General features: G+C 42.1%; 1 protein-coding gene across 4 annotated transcripts in view; it reads right to left on the reverse strand.

The window, feature by feature from the left end:
* Positions 1-3,638, reverse strand: part of dpy19l3 (dpy-19 like C-mannosyltransferase 3) — an 81,370-nt gene extending 77,732 nt beyond the window's left edge. Inside the window, exons 1-3 of one of the 4 annotated variants that reach the window (XM_037096123.1) lie at positions 3,405-3,631; positions 2,684-2,810; positions 1,490-1,617 (exon numbers count right to left, since the gene is read on the reverse strand). In XM_037096123.1, coding sequence (XP_036952018.1) covers positions 1,490-1,617; positions 2,684-2,801 — 246 coding nt within the window. In that variant the 5' untranslated portion in view covers positions 2,802-2,810; positions 3,405-3,631. Of the gene's footprint in view, positions 1-1,489; positions 1,618-2,683; positions 2,811-2,979; positions 3,382-3,404 lie in introns of those variants that run through there. The other 3 variants (XM_037096121.1, XM_037096122.1, XM_037096124.1) reach the window with 3 other exon arrangements.
* Positions 3,639-12,339: the final 8,701 nt, after the last annotated feature.

Raw genomic sequence — 12,339 nt, forward strand, 5'->3', positions numbered from 1 at the left:
GCCCCATTTACATTACCTTTTGCATGCGGGGATCCTTCGCCAATTCTCAGCATCCTCCTCTGTGTGAAAGTTTCGGATGCAGCGAGGGGTGAAATTTCACCCCGGCACTGATCCGTCTCTGGAGGTAGTATCAGGGCTCATATTATTGGCAAACCAAACCAGTATAAACAAATAAGCTAGTGGCGCAGAGCGGGGGCGTGTCAATCGTACAGTCTGATAACTGCACAGGTCCCTCACTCAACTTAACAGAAAGAAATTTCCCACAAAGTGTTACATAAGCAAACAAAAGTAACGTAGTAACTGTCTTTGACAACTTATATGAGGAAACAAATACCACAGCTGTGTGGAGAAGCGTCCATCCTCCTGCCTGTCCTCCTGTCTGTCCTCCCAACTCTTCGTCACATTACTGCCCGAAAAACAGCGTCTGTCACAGGCGAAAAACTTTAACTAAACGAGTGATTGTGATGAAAATAAATCATCGCGACGGTCAACCCTCCGGACCGAGACTTCAGTGAACTTTCCCCTGGAAAACAGCCTCCATCCCCATGAGTAAGAGAGTCAGACAGCTCCCAGTTTACTGATGGTGATTATGTAATTATGTAATTTAGAGTGAAAAACATAACTTTGTCACTTTCCAGGATGTTTGGTGGGTCAGGATCTCAATCACTACACATTATAACAGCATCCATATGATTATATGTCAGCGAGTTTAGATTGACAGGGGGGACACCTTGAAAAGACACCGACGTCATCATCATGACATGTACTGTTACATCACTTTAGGAGCCGCAGCGCCAGCTTTCTGTGTGAATTACACAGCGGTTCGTCTTTAAGGCAGAGATGCTTCGTTCTGCTTCTCAGGTTTCATGCACAAACACAAGTTTAGCATTGATCTGAGGGGGAGAAGGGGGCTTGTTACAGGCTGGCTGCAGCTACAGGTCGTCATCACGGCCCGTTATTGAAGATGGTGATGGACGAGCAAATCAGCGTGGCTTGGTTTGACTCGGCACGGCCGGAAGCGCTACTGGGAAAACGGAGGACAGTGTCACTCTAGCTCGGGTTTTAAATTTTCCCCTCTACGATATCGGGCCAATACCAATTACTGAAGTATAACATAATCATGCATTAGGAAACAACACACCTCAGACGTTGACCAATATATCGGATACTTTGTGATGGGTCAGATTATTACTAATTAAAACATCCAGCACAAACATCTGCTTCAGTCGCTCTATCAAACTGACTGAACGATGTTGAGCAGTGCTTGAACCAAGACAAATGGGAACATATCAACATGCCAGCAGCTTATCCAGTTGTTGTGTTTCCAGCTGACTGGAGCTGTGACCAAATGAACACTGATGACTACTGCATAGTCATTTGACGCAGGAGTGTTCCCATTGCAATTAAACACAAATCCCACATGTTAGTGAGTGTTAGAGGGTATTTTTGGTCCAGCGTGAAAGGGTATAACAGAGAAGGGCCTTTTTACCTTAATGTTGGAGAACCACAGGTCGTTCTCATGTAGTGTGGCCATGTAGATACAGCACAGCAGGCCGAGACCAACAGACACAGACCAACCCACAGATGTCCAGATTATGGCCCCCCATGACCAATCACCTGCAGGATAACACAAGATTAATGTTTTGCATATGTGCTGCACAAACTTTGCGATTTCACAGCAGAAAAACACAGGTGTGGGTAATAAAACAAATAATGGCTTAATCCCACACAGTTGCTTCAGTTTCAGGGTCCCAACACTGCTCATGCGCTAACTCGGGGTTGGAACTAATGGCTTCGACGTGTTGTCCGACCACATCAGACATCAAAAAGGGTTTGTTCCGTACAGCTAGACTGTAGGGTAAAGTGAAAAGTCCACAAAAGGGAGGGGTGAGACTCAACATCATGTATGTATTGGGATGGCAGCACACATTTTCTGGAGGGCGCTCATAGTATCGCACTTTTTCATGTGAAAAGTGAGAAGAAATGGTTGTGTTAGGAATGAAAAAGAGCCAGAGGTAGAGCTACAATTTCCTTTTTCACCTCTAGACAGGGCGCCAATCACTGTATGTGATGTGTCATCCAGAGTGTGACTACTGGATTGTCATTTTTGGAAGGACAGAGATATGGTTGGAATTATTCAGTACTGTATATAGAGATATCAATTTTGTGATGTCGTCCAAGCCTATGAACTACAACCATTAGATCAAGGGGAAAGTAAATCCCCCAAACTGGCTTGGGAGCTGCACCTTATAATGGCAGGGAATAAATTGTATATTCTTAATATCACAGGGTCCAATACTTAAATAATCTCTGAAAAGCCCCCAAAAAAAAAAAAACTTCAGTTCGGCTACCTCATATCCTCTAAGGGTGTGTGTAAGAGCGCTCCAGGTGTGAGAGTTGTGGAAACGATGCAGCTTACAACTTAAAACCCCACTGAGAGCCTCCCTCCACGTGTGCACCCGCAGCAGGTCAGAGGTCAGGGCCAAGGTCAGAGGTCAGGGTCACGCTCAGAGTGCATGGCCCTGGAGCTGGATCCGGCTCAGCAACGCTTCAGCAAGGTGGATGGCTGCCAACCACGCTCACCCCCCCCAATGCCAAAGGGCGCGTTGTGCAGTCACTGGAGCGCGCTGCCTCTGGCCCAAAAGCCATGTATGAAAATCAGCTGGGTGGACGGGTCACTCACCATGCAAGATCTTCTCTGGATGATGATTGGTGCAACAGTTGGACTGCTGGGACTGAAACTCTGCGCCGAGCGGGGGCTCCTTCCCCCGGCTGCCCTTCCTCTGACGCAGGGCTGTCATGTTGAAAGACTACAAGCAAAAGATGGGGGGGGGGGGTTCTGATTAGCCACACATTACTGATAAAGAGCAAGATATCATGTGTCCTAAACTCACAGACAGCGTGTGTATTAGTGTAATCTGAGCCAAAGCAAACAGCTGGCAGCACTTGTTTGTTTCCCTTCCCTGTCTGCAGCCTTACATTCACAACACACTGAGACACGGGGTGGACGGGCCTGTGCACGGTGGCATTTCCTGCTCACGTCCACGCCAGAACAACGTGAGACACCACATCCCATCCATCGACTCCGACAAGCAAACACATCGCTGGCGAACTACACTAATCCTAGCGCATTTAAGCCGGATGATACGCTACAAGTCGCTCATAAAATATCATAAGGGATATTAGTAGTGGTGCGAATAGAGAGGCACGGAATAGCTTAAAGTACGATAGTATGCAGGTTTAAAGTCCTGTAGTGCAGCGCGGACACACTCCTACAGCCGCATTCTAATGATGTGGAGTCTGCATAAAGGCGCAGTCCCGTTATGGACGCCAGCTTTTCTCTCTGTCTTGACAGCAACAAAGACGAACACGGTTTGAGCCGACGGAACATTTATAAGCCTCACCCTCCTGGTCTGCCCGGTAGGATGGTCCGACAGCACTCCTCCTCTACCGCCCTCTCTCTCCCTCTCTCCCTCTCTCTCTCTCTCCCTCTCTACCTCCCCCGCTCTTTCATGTTTCTCTCCTCTCTGTTTTTTTTTTTTTTTTCCTCGCCGCTGTTAGAATTCATCAGCTGCTTCTTGCCGCCGCAGCTGGGTTCAACCACGGCACAATACCGGAAAACAAGAGAGCCTGCCCTTCAAAATAAAAGCGTAAGCGTGGCACTTTTGAAAGAGGGCAAGCGTTTTTTTAAAAGGAGGCAGGAATAATCTGTCTACTACGCCTCCTGTCAGCAGGTACTGGCCTTTACAGTATGAGAAACGTTGCTTATCTGTATTTTTATTTTTTTTTCTCTCTCTCTTTTTTTTTGTAGCTCTTATCTCGCTGTGTCATGAATGTAAAAATTGTTCTCAACCTTTTTTTCCTCTTCTCCCTTTTGTGTATGCTGTCCTTCTTTCTCTCTCTGCCTCTGCCTGTTTTTTTCTTTCTCTGTATGTTTGTTAGTGTTGTATGTCTCCATGTGGGAAAAAAGATCATGTGAAAATAGACTGATGCCTATAGGTATGTAGGCTATATAGGTAGCCTATCATGTTGCTACCAGCTGACATAGCAGTCTTTTCACAATCAGGGTTACAACATTACAGTTTAGTACCTTTTAATGTGACTGATTTGGCGAATTGGCTATGTTTTCCATTCTTCAAGGGTGGTGCCCCGAGGTGATCTAATGTAAATTGGATCTTATTAGTTATCATAATTAGTTATTATCCCTGATAATCATTAATTATCATTAATAGCCAAATATAACCCAGGACGCCCTACTCATGTAGCACAAAGCTCTACAAACTGCATCTTACAGGGTTTTGACCCTGTCATGCTCGCAAAAGTCTGTACACGGACAGACGAGGTGAAAACAATTACAGCCGGGTCACTGTGATCCACAACTCAAGACAAATGTGGGTCAGGAGCGTAAGACAATGGCCCCTTTCCTACTCCTCACCTCCTTAATTCTGGCGTGTTAATATGAAGTTGATTTTCTGGCCACCTGATGAATGTTATGTGAATATTCACTCTCTTTTTGGTCTTAACCAACTCCTGCGGAAAATATTTGGCCCCTTAATTGCCTTTCAAGGTGGCAGATGAACTAAAAAAACGTGTCAAGATGGTGATAGTTTTCAGTTGGTATGAAAATGAATCCTTTCATTAGTTATTATACTATAATTCGACATATATTTAGTCTTTAAACCAACTATCTCTCCTCTTCCCCGCGTCCACTGTGACAATACAGCCACAGTGCAACCTCCCGCAGACAGACTGCTGCAGGTTGTGTCATGCAATTGTGGAAGAGGCCTTGTCAAAACATTTTCATTTTTTTCCCATCACAGTGAGAGTAAAGGACTCTTACAATAGGTGTGATTAGCAGGCAGCAGACAGGATCTTTGACGGAGGCACAGGGAGACTTAACATGAATCCGTAACACCTCCGCATTGTCCTTGAAGGCTTGTGCAAACAGCTTTCTTTCAAATGGGATCGAGTGAAAAACTTCAGCTTTATTATACTAAGCTGTCCTCTGTATCCTTCAGTGAGCTCCTTGACACAAGAGCTATTAAGGTTCATTTTAGAATATAATACGTTACGGATGTATTTTTTTCCAGTTTTATAGCAGACAGAAAGTATGAAGTTGCAATGAAGTACCTGAAGAAAAGAAGGACTTGGCAAAAGCTCTCGTGTAGGAGCAGGAACATCTATTAGTTATATCCATCCATCCATCCATCATCTGTACACATTATATGTACGCCGCTTAATCCTCTGCAGGGTCGCGGGGTATTAGTTATATGGGTTGTTCATAATGGATAAAAAAAAAAAAGAAAAAAAAAAACACCAGTTTCCACATGTCAAGGTCTGAATCAGGGTTCACTAGATGTTTAATTCTGTCTTTACAAGACCAATGAACTGTTATGTAGTAACCCTAGTATAGGGTTACAATATGTTGTTGACACATGGCATAGACTGCCTACAGCTTACAGCTAGAATGGATGCAAACAATATCCTGTCCATCTTACACCAAGGGGAAAAAAAAAGTACCTGCTCTGACCCATGTTTTCTCTTCTCTGTATATGCCAACAACATGGTAGAAGGGATGTTAACTTGTAAGGAATATTTTGTTCATCAAAAGTGCATTCCTGTTTGCTTTAACCAAAACTTATGTTGTTTATGTTGATTTCTCATTGCCCAATATTAGAATCTTTATTGGAATTAGTGTTTTAAGACATGAGAAATGACATTTCATTTATCACTTTCCATCCTGCGGCCATACAGTTCTATTTTCCATCTGCTAAGATGCTGACGACAGCCCTCTCCTTTTCAATAATTTAGCTGCATGCATTGATTGTTGGCCACTATGGTGCAGAAGTCTTCAGTAATAACAGACACAAGGTTCTGTGTCTGCACCATCTAAAGTTGAAAGGATAAACAGGTTAGCAAACAATTTCCTATTAACATATCCAACAGATATGGAGCAACATTATCAATTTTTTTCTTCTTTGAGGTCCTGCTTCCAGCCAACTGATACAAGTCCAATATTCACTGTCATTTCAGTTCTGTTTTGGTTTCTACCAACTCTTAATAAAACTGCCTGAGCTTGACATTTTCTTCACAAGCACGTTAAGACAACTGTTTTCTCTGACATGTGTTGAGCAGGTAGAACACAGGTCTTTTTAATGAAAATAGCTGCCATAAATGGGATTTTTGAGCAGCGCATAAAACTACAGAATGTAAATTTGCAGGTGGTAAAACCAAAAAAAGAGGCTAAAAAGAGCTGCACGTTTGGCTGATAATGCACCATTTACAAAGCAGACATGTCCCTAATTGTCATAGTGTGAACTGGGAAAAACAATGTAATTAATCACATTAATTAAAGCAACATTATGTAGCAATTGGAGACTCGTATATTGAAGTAAACTTGTTTGTAACACTGTGATCCCACCCACTCACTGAAGTTACAGACACAAGTGGTAGGGGAGTAGTATGGCTGACGCCATTCACTCTTTTACAAGAAAATGTACCATTCAAATGGTTTTGCAGCTGTTATTTTAAGGTAAAAGTGTCTCATAATGATGCTCTAATGATGTTTGCATTCTATTAAGTTGAGACACTTCGGGGGTTTTGGTATCGTACATGCTGGTCCGGCTGGAGTTGAGCCATAATTACAGTTGCTTTTGTGCGACGACAAGACAAAATGACGACAGTGAAAGAGTTCTATACTCTGGGTGACAGTCATTCTTACCGACATTAATTTAGGGTCTGTTATCTCCCCCACTGAGATTAATGATGTCCCTCTCATGTAATTAGCAAAAGGTACGTGGTCCAGTTTGAGATTCCACCAAATATTTTGTTAATATTTTGCACACGTGAGTAGGTGTACATGTGTATATGGGCGCTGTGTGTGAGACGATATATGGGGCATGGAGAGAGAGGGTAGGAAATAATAAATAAACGAAACGAAATGATTCCATGATGGGGGAAAGTTTATTTCCATTGTAGCCTACCTGTGCATCTACTGAGCTTCTCAATGTCATGCTATCTATTAAAAAAGGCAAGACTTTAGAATAACTTTTCCTTATTTTGCCAGTACACGGCTGGATGAGGAGGAAAGAGTCAGAAAGTAAACACAATTGTCTGATAATATATAACATAACAAAGTTATTTGGAGAGATGAGACCAAAATTGAAATTTTTAGCCGCAACCATAAATGCTACATTTGGAGAGGACTCAACAAGGCCCATGATGAAAAGCACACCATTCCTCCAGTGAAACATGGAGGTGGATCACTGATGTTTGGGGGATGTGTGAGCTACAAAGGCACAGGGAACTCGGTCAGAATTGATGGCAAGATGAATGCAGCATGTTATCAGAAAAATACTGGAGGAAAATTTGCACCCATCACGCCCAGATGGGACGCACTTGGACGTTCCAACATGATGATGATCCAAAACACAAGGCCAAGTCGACCTGTCGCTGGCTACAACATTGATATGTTGGTTTTTGAGTTAGTTTGAATAAATTATGATTTCCTAGCATTAACTTCTTGTGTCCTCTCCTATTATTTGTCATGGCTTTGCACTGGCCGTGACACGATGCAGCTCAGGAATTTCCAGGAACTGGAGGCTTTTTGCCAATAAGAATGGGCAGCTTTACCACCTGAGAAAATAGTGCCTCATCCACAACTTCCACAAAAGACTTTGAGCTGTCCTTAATGTTAAAGGGGGAAATGCACAGTTTTAAGAACTAGAGTATGTAAACTTTTGATCGGGGTCATTTGGGTCGTTTCTGTTGTCATTATGATATAAAAAAAAAACAAACAAACACAATTGATGATAAACGGCTGCACCCAACCACTAACCACAAGTGTATTATCATTCATATTCTCTGAAAAATGGCAAAAAAGAATTACAAATCCTGCCAGCGTATGTCAACTTATGAGCACAACTGTAAGCACTACAGCCACTGCCTGAGCACTGTACACTGTCCCTTATGAAAGGAACTCTGGTATTTCTTTTTTCAATGAACCTTATTGAGAGAAATACAACCAAGTATACATTTTGTACTGCATTTTGTGGGACAGAAACGTAAGACAGTATAATAATTATTGGCTGCAAATCGAATTTGCTTGGGGTGGTAAAGAAGAGAAGGAAGAAATAAAAGGTACAAAACAACTCACCATTCCCCTTTAAAAAAAAGGTCTTTGTACAGCTTTACCATTTGTTACTTTTTTTACTGTCAATAAGTGTCAGAGTTTTAATATAATCTTTAAATTTGCACAGAAACCAGTAAAGGTAGGAAGTCTGATTGTGTGGGGGAGCTCTGATACAACTACATCCAGGAGAGATGACAAAGAGCAGCACTGGGTATGGTTAGGTATAATGTAAACTACTGTAATAATGAGACTCGTATGCCATATTCCCTATAGATTAATTTCTAAGACTCACAGATCGAAGCCGGGCCGACACCCTAAGGATAAATGAAGAGAAGAGAAATGTGATCAGAGCAAAGGAACAGAAGGCTTTCGCCGGGGGGGGGTGCCAACATCACAATGTCGGAGCAATATCTTCTGATGGTTTACTGTGACATAAACTGCTGATTGGGCTGTACAACAGTGAGTGACTCATATCATCCCTTGATGACGGTGATGAAAGATTTGTGCCAGGTGAGAAAAGGGGGCAAGTCAGACGGAATGGAGTTTATAATTATATGGGATGTTTAACTGTTCCCTTCTGCTCACAGAGTGGTTTATTGCCCATCCCAGGTTGATGTCACTTTTCCTTCCACTTTACTCTCAGTTCCATAGAGGAATGGATTTCCTCAGGGAAGTGAGACACACACACACACACACACACACACACACACACACACACACACACACACACGAATGCACACTTTTTATGTTTTGCTTTCTTACTTTTCTCACTTCTAGTGGTATCTACTTTGCAGATAACTTTGCTTTTATGTGCCCAGGTTGAGACATTCGTCGGTGAGATTCCTGCATTCACCCAGTACAGTGGAGGTGAGTGCAATTTCATAGCATAGGAAAAAAATTGCATTTAAAAAATTCAACAGTAATGTGTCTCTCCAGAAACACTGTTCTGGTTAGTAGCTCACAACCCTTGCTGTGGACAGTTTTTCACTGCGGCTACTGTACTTTCTACCAAAAGAATACAGTAGTTCCTATAGAAGCTGTTGACACAGCGGGCTGAAAATGATCCTATGAATGTGTCTATTCTCTGCTACATGTGCGCAGCCATCTAACAGCAACGACAACCCACAGCACAATCCAAATAAATCAAGTCATTTAATCAAAGACATTCGCAAACTGTACCGTCTTGACGAGTCCTCCTGGGACAATAAACAGGTCGAGTGGGAGAATGCTCAGGGCATTCAGATGGAAACGAGACTGCGCAACATGAAAGACGCGAAGATTATCAAAGAGATTTAAGAAGATAAATTGGCGCGACTCTTGAAGGAAAGAAGGATTAGCGGAGAAGAAAACAGATTGTTTAATGGACACGCTCTCTGACTCTGGCCCTTTACGTGGTTCTTGCATCATTTCCTTGCGGGCACACTTGCAGCCAGTCCGGAATTTGTCCCTTCATCCCTCCCTCCTTCTTTTAATTTGAGTCTTCTTATTCCAAGCAAAATGTGAGAATGCGGGAGGACGGTCCATCAAAACTGACCCTTGCCTCTCCCAGTGTGCCCAATTGGACTCAGATATCCTCTTCCTTTTTTTTTTTTTCTCGCCCAGTGGAACACAAACAAGGTTCACAGAGCAAGAAAAACTGGGTATTAACCCGCCCGGCTGAGAGAGTCCCTGAGTCCACTGAGTCTAGGGCTCCCCAACCACTTACCCTGTCCTCACCTTGTTTATTTCTTTGCCTCATATTTTCCCCCCTTGATCTCCACTTTCATGGGTTGCCCTTAAAAAGCTTTAGGTAGGAAACTGGATCGCGTAAAGAAATAAATAGACTGGGATGATTTTTTTTTTCTTCCATGCTTGTGTAGTCAGGGTGTCATGCAAAGGCAAAGGGATTACAGAGACAGATTTTTATGTTTCCATTCAGAATGAGAGAATGTGCATGTGGGTGTGAATGTTTGTGTGTCAAGCGATGGAAGGTACAAGCTCGGCTTATCACGGAACTGAGGGTGAATAGTAAATTAATAAAAAAATATGCATGACTATGAAGATCTGGCTTTGCTTTGAAAACAGTTTGGGATCGAAATTGTGACACCCCTAATAACTTTAGTCAATCACTGGTGACAATGTTGACAATCAGCCTATTCGGTAGTTTAGGTAAGAGGATGTGTTGACTTTGCTCTCAAAATCTGAGTGAAATAATGACTTGTGTTCATGTAAAAGTCTTCATGTTCGTACTAACTTGTAGTCAGTGAGAGTAGTTTTCCAGAAAGCTTATCAACACTCTGCCAGCAGTGTTTATCTGATTTAACTCGATAATATTTTCATGGTTGTTTCTCCGATTTTGCCCCTCGGAAACCCCGGTGCTCCAGCCGTTCCCCATCACCTGACCTTTCCCACCCACCTGTTCCGACATCCCCATCCACTGTTCATTTTTTTTTTTTCCTGGCTGACCCCCTGCCTGCCTTTTAGGCTCCTGCTCTCCAGTAGAATCCTCAGCTGGATCAGTTTGTCTCACCTGTCTGCCTTAACCTCCAGTAAACATTTTTATTTTACCAGCTTGTGTCAGCTTTTGAATTGAAACCTGTTTTTACCAAGCCCTTCTTGTAGTATGTACGTACTATAGCTATTACTTTTGCTGCCTTTACGTCTAAAAGCACAAGGCCATAACTCTCCAACTAAAAATATCAAATATTCAGATTACATTCAGATAACATTGCTTTCTTTCAGAAACCCACCAACAGACCTCTTTTACACGACAGATTTCACCCACCAAGTGATGATTTATTACATTTTTAATCAAAGTGAGATGTCAACTCACAGATTTTGTGGATGACAACATGGTGTATATTTGTGATATGTGTACTTAATACTCTTTATATCTGAATATAACACATAAGCAAAGACTTCAGAACAAACTTGAAACTTGTTTTAAGACCCAATTCATTCATGACAGGATATCAGGATATAGAGATCTATCAGATATTGGGGCAGAATTTCCACATTTTAATAATATCAGAGCACTGGGCACTACGATAACACTGAGTCTACTTCTTGCCTTGGTTTTGATTCATAACATTCTGCATCCGTCGGTGCCATTAAGAATGAATTGGTGATATATGCATTCTCTCCTATATGAAATATGCTTCCCTTAACTGCTCTAAGCAACTACAGACATCTGAGCCTCGTGGTCATTGATTCAATAAATGTTATCTAACAGTCCGTTGAACTACCATTCGTCTCATTTCTCTGAGCAGGTAGCACAATTAGAGTCTGTTATTTTCTGTGACGGGTCTGAAGGATGGTCCTGGTCTGATGCCAGAAAGCAAATCCCTCAACCTTGACGGTATCCCTCCTGAATTGCTGTCAGCGCTTTGAGACTGAATAGGCACCACAGTTCTTGATTTAAGCCCCTGTGATTTTTTTGTTTGCGAAACTACTTCCACGCTTGATTTTTTTTTTTCTTTTTTTTTTCTATTGTCTGACAGTTGATCCGTTCACAGGTTTGGGTTACTTTAAAAAGTATTCTGATACAGTTACTAAGTACCTGTTAAAAAATGCAGTTGGAAATGTAAACAAAGTATCACAATATTAAAGTAATGTAAATGTATTACCTTCCCTTACCTCACTACCAAACATATTAAATACAGATTAGCCAAAAGAAATATCAGGATAACTTCATTAAACCTTAACAACAACCTTACAAAACCCCTGTCTACTGCTAACCCTGCAATACTTAATACTTAACTATAACTATGTAATTTACTGTCCATACAATACTTAATCCAGTATCGCACTGCCATGCAGTCTTTAACACCTGGGTAGTAACAATCTGACATGAATATAATAAAGGTTAGTCCAGCCCTTACCTATATATAACTATACTTTTTTTGTATGTTTTTTCTCCGTTTCTTTTAGAGTCATATATTGCAACCTGTGCATTATAAAAGATCTTGAAATTTAAAAAGGTCAAAGTCTGCACCAACGAGAGCTCCTCTTTCCCACAGAAAACACTGCTCCTGTAACGCCTCGTCAGCAGTCTCGCCTTCACTTAGTGACTTTGTGAGATAACACCATGTCACAGAGTCACACATTTGTTCACACAGTTTATGCCCGGCAGCTGGTTTGGCGTGTAAGAATTTATTTAGCAAAACTGCTCTGTTGTTGTTAGCAGTGCTGGATCAGGCATGTATGAGCTAAGCAATCAGAGGAGACTA

This window comes from Acanthopagrus latus, chromosome 4 (assembly GCF_904848185.1).
Source record: "Acanthopagrus latus isolate v.2019 chromosome 4, fAcaLat1.1, whole genome shotgun sequence".
Lineage (NCBI taxonomy): Eukaryota > Metazoa > Chordata > Actinopteri > Spariformes > Sparidae > Acanthopagrus > Acanthopagrus latus.